Consider the following 15,928-nt stretch of genomic DNA (forward strand, 5'->3'; position numbering starts at 1 on the left):
GCACAGCATTTCAACTCCTCCTCCCACTCCACCGAGGATATGCAGGTCATTGGACTCATCCACCGCCAAACCACAACAACCCGGCGGTCGGAGGAGGAGCGTCTTATCTTCCGACTGGGAACCCTCCAACCGCAGGGGATGAACTTGGACTTCACCAGTTTCTTCATGCCCCCTCCCCCCACCTTGTCTCAGCCGGATCCCTCCAGCCCGGCACCGCCTTCCTGTCCTGCAGTCTTCTTCTTGACCTCTCCGCCTCCATCCTACTCCGACCTATCACCCTCACCTTGACCTCTTTCCACCTATCACATTTCCAACGCCCCTCCTCCAAGTCCCTCCTCCCTAACTTTTATCTTCTCCTGCTGAACACTCTCTGCTCATTCCTGAAGAAGGGCCTGTGCCCGAAACGTCGAATCTCCTGTTCCCTGGATACTGCCTGACCTGCTGTGCTGTTCCAGCAATAAAGTTTCAACCATAGCCTAGAATGCCCTGGAATTTTAAGTGCTCATATTGTTGTCAATCTATTTGCCTCAGATTGTAACAGGGTTGGTTGCTGAATGGTGCTTCATTTACATGTCATACATTTGTAATATTTCTAAGATATATTTATGTTTTGTCGCGTGGGTTTCCCCCTTTCAAATACAGCTCATGGTTAGATTGGACCATTCCTTCTGGTAGCCTTTCACCATCTTTTGTCAAACTGTAACTATTTTTTCTCAATATTTTGTCCAATTTGGCATTCTTTTACCTGGTGGCACCTTTATTTTGTGGATGATGCCTTACCTGACACCAACTATATTAGTACAATTAGATTCTTTCCTGTAAGTGCTGAGCATGTATTACTTACAACAATACACAAAATTAAATGCCAAACAATAACACTTTGCATTGAAATATGGCATTTAAATTTATTTTGTTATTACTAGGTCCTTATTTATTTCTAATGCCCCACACTAATCAATCTTTCACAGTGTTGCTTGAAGGAAATCATCACAAAAAACAGTATTTCAGGATAAGCAGAGTTAGTGGGTAGGGGACAAATTACACCAAAGTGGAGATGGGTAGCAGGAACAGGACAAAGGTTGGGAAAACAAAGATGGAAGAGAAAGGAATGGAATGCAAAGGCGAAGGAGAGAAAAGACAAGAGAAGAAGGGATGGAGAGGGGAGGAATGGGAGATAAAGTAGGAGAGGAGAATGAAATCAGAGGAAGAAAGAGGAAAGAAAGAAAAGCTTACATTTACATCATGCAGTTCTCGACCATTGGGCATCTCAAAGTTGTTTGCAGCTGATGTGAAATGTTGCAAAGCGCAGACATGGTGTATTGTAGAAAATGCAGTAGCAAATATGGACACAACAACCTTCCACAAACAGCAATGTGATAATTATAAATAATATAAATTCATTTATTTGTGATATTAATAGCTGGATAAATATTGTCCAGAACACCAGGGTGACTCCATTGCTACAAAAAAAAATTGTCTTGTGTTGTTTTATTTCTACCGAAGCAGTCAAGTGCAGCATCAGCTTAGAGTCTATTGAAGACAGCCTCTCTGACAAGGTACTGTTCCCCAAGTGCTAGACTTAAGTGTCAGCCTTGATTATTTGTATTCAAATCTGGAGTTTAACCTGAACCCAGAACAGTGTGACTCAAAGGCAAGACTCAACTGAGTTACAGGTCACCCTGTAGAGCAGGAGTATATGAAGGGAGTGGAAGGAGATGGACAAGCAGGAAAAAGAGATTGGTGGATAGAAATGGAAGAGGAAGAAGAAAGAGAAAGGGAGATGGAGATAAGGAGATGGAAGAAACAGGTGAGGCAAAGGTGAATGAGAAAGTAGAGAATTGAGAAAGAAAAAGAGGAAAATTAGCTGAGGAATGAGAAAGTTTCTCAGGAAGTGCAGAAAAGGGGAGTATTTCAGCATACTCACTAAGAAAGAGATTGGTGTTAACTAGCCAATGTGGGTTGACTGACCATTTGAGACTCTGGTGAGGATGGATTGCAGGCCAGAGCCCTGGGCCATACATTGTACTACGCTGTGATAGATACCTAACTATTACTCTCTATTCCTGATGAAGGGCTTTTGCCCAAAACGTCGTTTTTCCTGTTCCTCAGATGCTGCCTGACCTGCTGTGCTTTTCCTAATCTAGACTCTGGTTTCTTGTTTTTACCTAACTATTACTGTCAACTGCAAGTTGTTCCAAGTGAACAAACAATGAGCATCAATGGGGGTATCAATGAGACCGTTACCCTAGCTCAATATCATGGCAGTTAGAGAGATATTCATAGTTGCTAGAGAACAGGAATATGGTTGCTGGATTGTGATGGAGGAGGGGGTGGATGTGGATTGTGCTGCAGAAGGTTGGGATTTAACAAATTAGCAATATGCTGGTAGGCTTTTAATACCTCCAGTTGGGAAAGGGATTATGTCGAGAAAGTGAGGTCTGCAGATGCTGGAGATCAGAACTGAAAATGTGTTGCTGGAAAAGCGCAGCAGGTCAGGCAGCATCCAGGGAACAGGAGAATCGACGTTTCGGGCTTAAGCCCTTCTTCAGGAATTATGTCCCCAGCCACTGTCTTGATGGGCTGAGGCAGGATTGTGGTGGTGCTGGTAGGTAAGCTTGTGATGCTCAGCTTCACTCAGACTGGGGAAACAATTTCTACAAGATGGTGGGGCAAGGCTATTTGTGGCAATAGTAAGAGGAAAGAACCTTTATTTATAGGAGGCCTTTCCAGATCTAAGGTTGTCCTCAAAAGCTTCCTAGTTAATAAAATATTTCTGATGTTTAGTTAATTTTCTCTTTTGATTCTTTTGTTGGCTGTGAGTAATACTGGCTGGGTCAGTATTTGCTGTCCATCCAAAACTGCCCTTAAGCAGCTGGTAATGAACTACCTTCTTGAATTCCTCACTGACCTTTAGTCGGTTGAAGTATTGAAAACTGTCACAGATATACTTGAAGCGTGCCTTGTACTTTTGGAATCTGGAATGAGCTTCCATTTCTAGTTCCTGACACCTGATTTAAAACTCAGTCTCAAAAACATTTAAAGAATGACATCAATATGACCAATGAGCAGCCTGCAAACAGCATTACTTCAGAGAAGACCTGCAGGAACACATGGAAAAGTTTTAAAAAGACATAATTGAATGTGTGAAGCAGGATGAAACTACCCTGACAGGGAAAGGCAATTATTTAGAGTGTTGCCTTAAAAACAGTGATATGATATTCCCCTGCCCAAAGCTAAACATTCGTTGCTGCACTACATTTGTCTTTTTAATGTTATTGAACTTCCTGTTCTGTTCAGTTAAAGATGCCTTTGTACAAAATAGAGGCAGAACATTTAACCCTATCCCAGACTTCCTTGTGGATAGTTTTAAATGGATTTTGCCTTAGGACAGAACCTGACAAAACATTTTAAATGCATTTTGAAATAGAATATGCAAAAGAAAACTTCATTTAGAAGCAGGGTAATGATAATGTAGGAACCAATGTTAGCCAAACTGAACTGAATCCCATCCTCCAACATTTGGCTTAATTCCTGTTCCTGTAAATATTTTACTATACCGTTATAAAATGAGAAGCTGCAAGCTTGTGACTAGATGGGTATTATACCCTGGCATTACCCTTGTAAAGGATTATTTCCTACATTTTTTCAGCTTATCAAAATGTGATGAAGAATATACCAGATCAAATCTGATGATTTTATCACAAGATGAACAAAAGATCTCAGTGGGACCAACCACGTTTTGATAGAACTGAATTCTGAGGTTTGTTTGAGCTACAGAACATTGCTAGAAAGTGGAAAATTGGGACAGTAAATTAAGTCAAATTTGCTTTATTTGCAGGTAGGAAAGGTTTTTTATTTCATAATTTTGTAGTCATTTTTAGAAGTAAAATTCTGCAATGTTGGAAATCTGAAATTCAAACAAGAAATGTGAAAATATTTAGTGGGTCAGGCAGCATTAATGTTTCAGGTTGATGATCTTTTATTGCAATGTCAGAATTACAACAGGTTTTCATGAAAAACAGAGGCATGGAAGTAGGGAGGAGAGTGAAGGGGAAGGCTTGTGATAGTCTGGAAGGAAAGAGAGAGAGAGAGATTGATTGGCTAAAAGTTGTGATGGCAAAAGAGGGGTGGTTAAGGGATAACTAAAGAAACAAAAGATGAGTTTAAAAGTGGTGTAAATGGTGATGGCAGGATCATTACAAACAGCTTTACCTGCAAAGAAAATGTGACATGATCATGATCTGAAATTATTTACTTTAATTTTCCTTTCAGAGGGTTGTAAAGGGCTGTTCTTCAACTTCATCAGAGGGGATGTAAGACAGAATGCTTGCCAGATTCTCTTCAGTTCAGGATTCACTTCCTTTGATTGATAGGACACTTGACTATGTCTGTCCCATTTCCTGAACTTCTGTTATCACTCCTTCCCCTCCCTTCCAAAAGCACAATAGATTACTTCTGTCCTCATCTTCCATTTTGCCAGCCTCTACATTCACTGGATCATCTAGCCTCATTTCCAGCACCTGTAGCACAGAATCAAAACCAAACATATCTTCCTCTCCCCTTTCACACTGTGGAGAGACCATTCAAAAGCTCCAACTGTGAATTCCAAAAGGACCATTCCTTCCTGGCCCTGTCTTCAATTACCTCTAGAATGGCTCTCCTTCCAATAACACCTCCTCATGCAAGTGCGGCGTATGCAACATCTGCCCTTTTACCTGCTTTCAATCTATCGAAAGCTAGAAACACACCTTTCAGGTGAAACAATGGAACAATTGTGCCTTCTTTCAATTTACTATACTGTATTCACTGCCCTTGATGTGGCCTGGCAGAGACCAAACTAAGACTGGACATTGGTTTTGTAAATACTTCGACTGAGTCGATAAACTTGAATTAGAATTTCCGGTTGCCTAACTTTTAATTCTAGTCATTCTCTGACTCCTCTATCTTCAACCTCTAGCAGTGTTCCAATAAAACAATAAATCCAATAAAATGCATGGAACACCGCTACCTGTTCCCCTCTAAGCCACACGCGATTCATGCTAGGAATAGCATCATTCCTTCACTGCCACTGGGTTAAGTGGAACTCATTTCTGAATAACACTATGGGTGTATAGTAGCCACTTTACAATCTTTTGACTGCAACATAAAGTTCAACAATTTCAGATCATGACCTCTGGTTCCTGTGTATTTTGGGCTGCGTCTTTTAGTCACAATTCTGCTTATACAATTCACAATTCCTTTAGACTTTCCTTAGGCCATGGACATTCTCGCACAGCACTTAATTGCAGAGATGGCAAAAAAGGGACAAGATTCCCTATGGGGAAACCTACTCAATTAATTCACCATCTTGCCACTTCCAGGGAATCATACTCCCAGCTACATTGCTCTCACCAATGTTGAAGAGATCATGTTGAAAGCAGCAAATTCAAGAATAAGTTATACAGACAACGATTTATTTCAGATTTTTAGTATCCACAGTACCTTAAATAAAATGAGCGTTAATCCTCTAGAAAGTGAGACGGGGTAATTAACATTGATGAATAAGGAAATGTGAGAGACTCTGAATAAATATTTTGCAGCTGTCTTCAGAGTAGAAGACGTGGAAATATCCCAACAATAGGGGACAAACAAGGCTCAAAAGGGAGGGAAGAATTTGAATTAATCATGATTACTTAAGCAAAAGCACATAGAAAATTAATGGGACTAAGGACAGAAAAGTTTTGTGGAATGCATTCACCCTCAGGGCTTGAAAGATGTGTTTGCAGAGATAATGGATGAATTAGCTGCAAAATTCCTTTGATTCTGGAAATATGCCAGCAGATTGGAAAACCATTAATGTAGCACCACTTCAAGAATGGGGTTAGACAGAAAACAGGAAACTACACCCAGTTAATCTAATATCTGTCATTCAGGAAATCTGAAAATCCATGAAATGAAGCATCCTTCCAAATCAATCACAGAACTTACTGCAATATTTAGAAAACCATAATACAATCAAGCAGACACAATGTGCTTTTGTGAAAGGGATATCATATTTGTTAAATTTATTAAAGTTTTTTAATGATATAAAAGTATGGCAGATAAAGGGGTACCAGTGGATGTAGTGTACCTAGATTTCCAAAGACATTTGATAAGTTACCACATTAAAAAAGTTATGTACAAGGTAGGAGCTCATGATGTTTGCAGAGCTATATTAGTATGGATAAAGGACTAGCTAACTTAACAGGAAACAGAATCAGTATAAATGAGTCATTTTCAAGTTGGCAAACTATAACTAGAGGCATGTCATAAGGATCAGTGGCCTCAACTATTATGATCTCTGCTAGTGATTTGGATGGATACATCATCTGCATTGCAGCCAAATTCACTAATGATGAAAAGATAGGTGGGAAAGCAGGTTGCAAGGAATATACAAAAACAGTTATCCAGAGATTATTGGTAGTGTAAATGAGTGGGCAAAAAAATTGACAGATGGAACTTATTTGCAAAAATGTGACATTGTCCACTTTGGCAGGAAGAATAGACAAAATTAATATTATGTAAAAGCTTTGAAACTGTAGGAAGATGCAGAACAGAGGGATCTATGTATCCATGTACATTAACCATAAAAAGTCAACATACAGGGGCAGCAAGTAGTCAGGAAGGCAAATCGTTGGCTATCCTCACAAGTCACATGGTGTATAAAAGCAGGGATATCTTCCTACAAATGCCCAGGACCTTGCAGATACCACACCTAGAATACTATATACAGTTCTGGTTACCTTATCTTAAGAAGGATATTTTTCCATTGGAAGTAGTTCCAAGAAAGTTGACAGGTCTAATTTCTTGGATGAATGGATTGTCTTATGAGGAAAGGTTGGGCCTCGTAAGGTCCAACTCACTGAGTTTAGATGCATGAAAGGTGATTTTGTAAAAACATAACACCTTCTGGGGTGTCTTGACAATGTACTTGCTGGGAGAGTGTTTCCTCTCCTGACAGATTCAAGAATTTGAGGGCACAGTTTACAAGCAAGGGGTTTCCCATTTAAGATGGAGATGAGGAGGAGTTTCTTCTCTTAAAGAGTCATTAGTCCTTGAAATGGTTTTCGACAGGAAACATTGGAGACTGGATCTTTGAAGATAGCATGAAACATTACAGGGAGAAGGCAGGAAAGATAGAGTTAAAACCTCAATCAGATCAACCATGACCTTATTCAATGGTAGAGTGGATCTAATGGGATATTTAGTCTATTCCTGTTGCAATTTCTTATATTCTTATGATTGCTTCTGGTTACTTAATCTCTGCTACCTTCCACACAATCACAGATCTTCCTTTTTGTCCTATCTGCTCTTCCACCTATCCCCACCCCTCTCTGACCCCACCATAAAGCAGAAACAGAAATTACCACAGAAACTCAGCAGGTCTGGCAGCATTTATGTCCAGTGACCTTCTCTTTAGCTTTATCCATTGAAAGGTGACATATTTAAACTAATATTAACTCTGTTTCTCTCTCCACAGACACTGCCTGACCTGCCAAATATTTACTGCATTTTCCATTTTTCAGATTTTCAGCATCTTCAATACTATGCTTTTATTTGAATGAATGTGAGAATTAGAGGATTAATTTGCACGTTACTTCATTGAGTTGGAGGTGAACGTTATGAAACGTAACAAATTTTTGGTGAACTATGAGCACTGATCCACTGGCAGCCATCCCACTAATGAGGGAAAGAGGGAGTGGGAGATTATGAAATCTACCCCATTGACCTTTCTTTCTTCATTATTTCTTGATAAGTTGTTCAAGATGCCAATTTCCTACACTCTGCATAACTGTTTGTGAACAGATAAGATTTGCTGTGCCGATACAGGATTTGGAATAAAGAATGGCAGAAACCTTTAAACAGCATCTTATGTTATATTCCAAAACTTTGCAAAGCAGGAGGTGCTGTACAATCTTTTCCTAGTCAGTGGAGTAGGCCACATTGTATTTGACATTGATGGTGTTAAAGTAGCGTTATGACTTAATAAGGAAAAAGCAAGCTAGTTATATTGGATACGAAACTCGGGCATAAGCCCTTCTTCAGGAGTCCTCATAAGCCCTTCCTGAAGAAGGGCTTATGCCCAAAATGTCGATTCTCCTGTTCCCTGGATGCTGCCTGACCTGCTGCGCTTTTCCAGCAACACATTTTCAGCTCTGATCTCCAGCATCTGCAGACCTCACTTTCTCCAGTTATATTGGATAGTCTAAAAGGGATAGACATTGAATTAATTTCAAATACTCCTACCTTTCCCATGATATAAAATATGTAATCAAATGAAAAAAAACGAATAATTTTTAGGTCATCTTTATTGAGAATTAAATGCTGAAATGTACCTCTTCTACACAAATTAATCAAACATGAAATATGAAGCTATACCTCCACCAGACAAATATATTTTTGTATTAAGATACTTTGTCATAATTTTGAACATTATATTTGTTTTGAAAACACTTTATTAAATTCCTTGTTGGTAACAAATTCTAAAATCATCGGTGTGAAAAATCTTGCTTCAAAAGATACAATTACTGTGAACTTCATTAAAAAGTCCTGTTAGTTTCTCAGAAAAACTCAAAGATTTAATGAAACACTGTATCATTATTGATCTGTATGATTGAATCATAGTTCTGTATGCCATTCACTAGTGTGAATCAGTGGGATTTCCATTTTGTTACATAATGAGATAATTAAGTATGAAAGTTTACCTGAATCAGTATGCATACAGACTTGTTTCTAGTTTCCTACCAGTATTTCTTGTCCTGCTCCACGTACAGTCAAAAGCTCAATTTTTAAGACATATGCATTAGCCTATACTGTGATATGATGTTACTCTTGGAGTGACTTAGTGCAGCTGAGGCAGCTCTTGAGAAACAAGATTGTAAGAGATAAAAGAAAATTATTGCGGATTGTAAGAGATCTGGATGAATTCTAGATACCAATGGTATGATTCATTGACTGGTAGTAAGTGCCTCAGTAAGCTAACTTACATAAGCAGAGCTCACTTGTACAAGATCATTATACAGTTAAACCAGAGAGATTGTGTCTACCATGATTAATTGATTAGTAACTATTGCTTCTAGTCTTGTTGTAGATAGTCAGTTATAAACAGTTAATATCTGAAAATAAATGTTAGTAATTACTCATTATGATTGGTTTCATACTCAAGCTTGACAACATTAACTAGAACTACGAACTAGACAGACATGATTAGTCAGATTTAAGTGCCAAATCTTTAAATATATTGATTTGAGATGATGCCAGAACATTATCAATATATGTAAAGACGTTCTGTTCCTAAGATAATAAAAATAACATCATGGTTTTAAAGCTTGGCAGGAGATACCTGCTGACAACAAAAGCAAAAAATTGCTTTCAAATAATTCTGGTAATATACTTTAAAAGTATCACTAAACATTCCTAATAAACCCTTGAGGAATTGAAAATTATTCCATAGGCATTGAGATTCATTCACTTATAATTGAAATGAAAATCACTGGTTCAAGGCATCGGCAAAGTGGGGATGTCCTGAATGCAATTCCAAACCCCTTTCGTCCTCAGCTTTCACCTTAAAGTGGAATATTTCAATCACTTCATGTGCCATTGTTACCATGTTTTTAGTCTCAATCTTCCTTTATGAACTGATCTTCAAAATATATTTCCAAACAGAGCTTTTATTGAATTTATTGCAGGTAATTGGAAATACAACAAAAAGTTTTGGTCAATTTTTGTATTATGTCTTAAAACTAATGGGGCAATTTTAGTCTGCAATAATCACCTTTTCATTGTCAACTGCTTGACCAGTTTACTTCCCAAACAGTGGAGATGAAGATTATTTCCCCAGTTTAAACCTATTTGTAATAATTTCTGCAGTGTTACACATTCATCAGTGAAATTTAATTTGAATCAACTTATTTTTAAAAAGATGGTCAGCTGATCTATGACATCTTAAAGAGCATATTAGAGATGTGAGTAATACTCTTCACAGAAAAGTCTTTTGTTTTGCTTTTGACACTGCAACCTGCATAATTCAGGATATTAATTACTTTTAAAGTTTTTATTATAGGAACTGTGGCTGGTGGGGCACTTGGTAAATTTGTCTTCAGGATTGTTAAGTATTAATAATTGCTTCACTTTGATATCCAATAGTCTTCCTGAAATGTAACTTTTATTTTTAAAACTTTGCACAACTAAGAAAAATGAAAAATGTTTGTATAATCAAAGAGATGAATTCAAACCTTCATTTAGGAACAGGTTGTTCAAAGCATTTGACGATGAAGCACAATTGCAAAATGAGAGACCCCTGTATTCTGATGGCTTAACAGCTACAATGAGAAATGGTCTCAGCTCTCTAATGACATGGCCTCTCATGGAATCATCGAGAAATCTGCATGGTGATTACATTTGGTGATGATGGGAGCAATAATTCTAGAACTGCCATTGACTTACCACCAATAGAGCTGTTGCCTGGGTGGTCCTCAGCATTTAGTAGCAGTTTGATGCCTGTTTGGTTGCTGATGTGTTCACAGCAGTTCAGCGGGCCCCAGTCTGTGTCTGCCAAGAAAGCAGGGGCTCCATTGCTGTGACAGCACTCAGTCATCATTGGGCTGAGCTCATCTAGACAGCTGGTGTCACTTTCAGAGTAATCCTGCTCCGGTTGCTCCTGTTTCTGAAGATGGTGCTCCACCAGCAACTGAAGTTCTGCTTCAACAAGAGCACTTCATTTAATAATTAGTTCATGCTATCCATAATGCAGTTATTTGTTTCATTTGTGTAATAAATTAATTTACAGTTGAAGGTCTCTGATAAAAGGTCATGATGAGCCAACCAAATTAAACGGTGTTCCTCTAAAATGTGCTGTCAATGCAATTTCTAATAATTTTAGAAGTCAAAAAACTTGCAATTTCTATATTATTGATCAGAAACTTTTTCCCACCCCCTTGGTTCTGTAAATGAGACAGTCTCCATATAAACGGGAATTTAATCTCTGAAGGCACCTAAAGAAATGAATTACTGATCATTTCAAAGGCCACATGGATGGCTATTTGTTCATATCTAGTTTAATATTTGGCAGTAAAGTAATTATACATTTAACATGCACAAGTATTGATTGTGCTCTGCTACTGAAAAATTAGCTAAGCAATGGGCTTTGAAAACAGCACTTACATGCTATACTGCATGATATAAATGCAATATTTTACTTCTGACTAAAACAATGAACTACTAACTCAAGACACTCACTGAAAATGTAGAAAAAACATTTGCTCTAATACAGACACTGAACATTCAGGATTAAGAAGCTCTATGCACAACATAGACAGGTTGACATTGTTCTGAGAACTATAATGCAGCCTCTCTCTGAACCTAATGTGCAGATCAATACCATTAGAGACATTGGCATTATGGCCAATTTATTCCAATTTCAAAGGCTTAGGCATATTCTGAATAAAAACTTAATATTATGTTGCTGTGCTGTATGCAACTCGTAAATAATTTCAGGTTAGAATGGAAATTATTGTAAGAATTATAAATAAGTTAGAATAGTAGCATTTTTGTAATGGATAGCAATGTATACAACCTTCTAAATATCAGTCAAATCCCGATTCCTATTCATAACACCAAACCAGAGTGAATTTGCCTCAAATACGGTCTCAAAATGGTATTATATCTAAATGCATTGATCTGCAAAGCACATCCTTCTTATTCAGACCAGCCAAAGTATTATCTTCCGATAAAGACCAGTGAATTAATTCAAGCACTGTTTAATTTCTTGGCTGCAAATAGCATCAGAGGTTTGTTACAAAATCTGGACTTTAATAGATACAGTGAAGAAAATACTCATCAGCTGAGCAAAATGTTAATATGCAAAATATTAATCATTCTCATTCATCTTCTGGAACACTCTGTCCAGTTCTTGTCGCCCAGATATAGGAAGGATATTATCAAGCTGGAGATGGTTCAGAAGAGATTTACCAGGATGTGGTTGGGTGAGGAAGGTTTGAGTTATAAAGAAAGGCTGGATAAGCTGGGATGTTTTTTCACTGGAACATAGGAGTTTGAGAGGTATATTTATAGAAATTTATGAAGTAATGAGAGGTACAGAGACAGTTAATGGTATTGTCTTTTCCCTAGGATGGGGGATTTCAAGACTTGGGGGAATATTTTTAAGGTGAGAAGAGAGAGGTTTATAAAAGACTTCAGGGGCAATTTTTTTCAATGGAGGGTGGTGGATGTGGGCACAATTACAATGATTAAAAGACATTTGGATATGTACTTGAATAGGAAAGGTTTGGAGGGATATGGGCCAGGAGCAGACATGTGGGATTAACTTAGTTTGAGATTATTTTTGGCATGATCTGGCTGGATCGAAGGGTCTGTTTCCATGTGGTATGACGCCATAACCAAGCTCATTGAATGTCTTGGATTGACTTGAGTTGGCAGGAATACATTCCTTAACTTGTCAACAACTAAAATCATTTGATAAATTTTAATTCACTATTTGTTTAAAGGGGTAGAAGATGCACCCCTCACCTCCTAAGTCAGCAGCCTCCTTAGCATGTGCCAGGAACAGGTGAGCATGTGAGGTCCACTCAAATTCAAATCATTTGCGGCACATTATCCCCATGAGGTAACAATCCATTGTGTTAGAATAAAGAAGGAACAATTAGCATTTAGAATGTCTACAATGCGGAAAGCTGACATTCAGGTCATTGAGTCAATAGCCCCCCAGCCTATTCCTGTAACCTAAACATTTTTGGACTGTGGGGGGAAACTGGAGCGCCCAGAGGAAACCCACACAGACACGGGGAGAACATGCAAAATTCACAGTCATCCAAGGCTAGAATTGAACCCAGGTCCCCAGTACTGTGAGGCAGCAATGCTAACCACTGAGCCAACACGTCACCCAAATTGTATGTATGTTCCATTTTATTGGATCTATTAACTGACCTGAATACTATGAAGAAAATAACCTCATTGAATTTCAATTGTTGAATTGTTTATGAAGAGTTTAGCCCTCCTTGATGGTCACAAATTGACAGTTGAGCAGTCAAAGTTGTTGTCATTACTTACCTGCCTTGAAGCAAACAGGCAATCATCATTGCTAATTTTAACCTGTTAAACTGCACAACAACAACAGCATCAACCCAAAGCTGTTGAGGTGGTTTATCACATGTCTATTGTCACCTGGAGCCAGCACAATGTTAACATTAGACTGAAGCTACTAATTTCTAGTGTAGTCGTATTGAGGCAATAGACATTATTCGATAGCCAATTTTGCATACCATGTTTGTATATGGAGCCAAGCAATCTACTGTCAAAGTAGAATTGAACCCAGGTCCCCAGTACTGTGAGGCAGCAATGCTAACCACTGAAGCTGCCTCACAGTACTGGGGACCTGGGTTCAATGCTACTTTGACAGTAGATTGCTTGGCTCCATATACAAACATGGTATGCAAAATTGGCTATCGAATAATGTCTATTGCCTCAATACGACTACACTAGAAATTAGACTGAAAAACTTCTGTAAATTCCTGCAACGCCACCTAAATATTTTAATATTAATTCTGGAGTATCCACTTAACTCAAATATTGCTAAAATGAGACAAGAGGTTTAAGCTTGCCCAGCCAGGTTTGCTGTGTGATGCTTTTGGTGCATGCTAGAAGTTACCTACACAAATACACGGGACCCTGTTTTATGTAGGCAAAAGGAATTTGTACATACATTGCACCTTCTTCAAAACAAAACAGGCTATGTGGACGGCCAATCTCTGTTGCATTCCTCATGGTAACATTCTGACCGATGATCCACCATGCTTGCTCTGGGTATTAATATTGATAGGTAACTGTTTTGCTGCATCTCCATGTCAATGCTGGTCCAGCCAATCCCATGTTGTACAAAATCATATCCCTTTATTCTGTTTCTTGCATCCAAGTTCTGGTAGGTGCAAGTCAAAAAGCTTAGCAATGTTTGAGTTCTATACTACCAAGAAATTATTTGATTTAAGTAACATAAGCAATGGTACATTTTAAAGGTGTTTTCCTTTCCCTATTTTCCCGCTAATTTAGTTCTTCCCTTCTGAACAGCATTGACTCATTGATGAAATACCATACAGTAGGTAGCAGGCACTCAGTGAAACTGCCATTATTATGATTAAGCCCTGCCATTAAAATTCACTCCTTGAGAATCCTATAATTAAAATTCAACTCAAAGTTATTCAGTCTTTAAGAATCACAATGGAGCCTGATCAGACATCTGCTAATATCTATGCACATTCATGCCCACTGCATATCATAAAGTGTCAGGTAATACCAAATATGAACAGAAGACTTCTTAAGCCAGAATGAGTTAACTATCACTCTGACTTAAATCAGTTAACTCAGCAGGAATCAAATTTTCAAAGTGGAATCTTGCTGGCTTCTGTGTTTGATCGAGTCACTGCTTATTTGAACTCGACCCTCTAAAATGAATGAACCTCATTTGTTTTATCATGGATATTTAGAGAAAAAAACAAGTGTGAAAACCGATTACCTTCAAAATGAAACAATGCTGGTGAAAGTTTCAAGGAGAAGTGTTAACTATAATAATAAATTGGCATAATCATTAACCAAGATCCACCTCAAAACTAATCCCAATGCTTACATTGCACCAAAGGCTTATGGACATTAGGAATATCTTAGGTTTGTCTGCTGGTCTATGTTATGATTCCAGCCACACATGCTCGTTTCTTAGCCCTTGTCCTGCTCCTGATCCAAAGCAATGATGCATGAGCACACTTCCCACAGAAAGACAGTGAGCTTGGGTAGGCCAACTGAGGCAGAAAAGTAATGGGTGAATCTACAAATTGACTTATCTAGTCTCAATTTCCTCCTGCAAAGCGGACTATAATAAAATATCATTATATATTCTCTAAAACATTTTGGAGATGTGATTAAGTCCTACTAAATCAACATCAGCCTGTCAGTGATGCAAGACAAAGTGTGGAGTCTTAATGAAACAGGAATGCAGTTAGGAGAAAAGCTAGGGATAAAGTCTATTTTTAAAAAATCTGGGCCCTTTATGATCATCATCAATGGGTTATTCTTTCATATTTTGAAGGTTGAAAGAATTGTTAAAGCCAATGGTTGAAGCATGAGAGAGCAGTCCATAAAATGCTTAAACACAAGAGTATCAGTGATGTAAACTCTGAAGGGTAGCTGATAGCATGGTTATTTATAGAATATACTCTTGGCTTCATAAATTCTGCCACCACAAAAAGATCTGAGATTGCTATAGTGTTAGCTATGTAAAGTAACACACTATGAGGAATGACCACATTCTTAATAATATTATCTTACTAACTAGACCATTTACACCATTCCGCTCCCAGAAGTGGAACAACACCACCATCAAAAAACAAGTAATATTAATGGCAATTCAAATGATCTTGAATGATATGTCGGAGTTCAGTGGTATGTATATAATTAAAGATCGTAAGTAGTTGCTAATGGACAAAATGTAGTTAAAAGACAAGCCAGGGAACTAGAGATCGGTGGTGGGCAAGTTGTTGGAGGGAATCCTGAGGGACAGGATGTACATGTATTTGGAAAGGCAAGCACTGATTCGGGATAGTCAACATGGCTTTGTGCATGGGAACTCATGTCTCACAAACTTGATTGAGTTTTTTGAAGAAGTAACAAAAATGTTTGATGAGGGCAGAGCAGTAGTTGTGATCTATATGGACTTCAGTAAGGCGTTCGACAAGGTTCCCCATGAGAGACTGGTTAGCAAAGTTAGATCTCTCGGAATATAGGGAGAACTAGCCATTTGGATACAGAACTGGCTCAAAGGTAGAAGACAGAGGGTGGTGGTGGAGGGTTGTTTTTCAGACTGGAGGCCTGTAACCAGTGGCGTGCCACAAGGATCGGTGCTGGG

General features: G+C 38.3%; 1 protein-coding gene across 5 annotated transcripts in view; it reads right to left on the reverse strand.

Moving 5' to 3' along the window:
- The window catches only part of ppp1r1c (protein phosphatase 1, regulatory (inhibitor) subunit 1C), a 121,619-nt gene that overhangs the window by 28,731 nt on the left and 76,960 nt on the right, over positions 1-15,928 (reverse strand). For all 5 annotated transcript variants that reach the window (XM_043693467.1, XM_043693464.1, XM_043693463.1 and 2 more), the window contains one exon: positions 10,465-10,716. In XM_043693467.1, the coding sequence (XP_043549402.1) occupies positions 10,465-10,716 (252 nt within the window). The remainder of the gene's footprint in view (positions 1-10,464; positions 10,717-15,928) is intronic.

The sequence above is a fragment of the Chiloscyllium plagiosum genome, chromosome 7 (genome assembly GCF_004010195.1).
Source record: "Chiloscyllium plagiosum isolate BGI_BamShark_2017 chromosome 7, ASM401019v2, whole genome shotgun sequence".
Lineage (NCBI taxonomy): Eukaryota > Metazoa > Chordata > Chondrichthyes > Orectolobiformes > Hemiscylliidae > Chiloscyllium > Chiloscyllium plagiosum.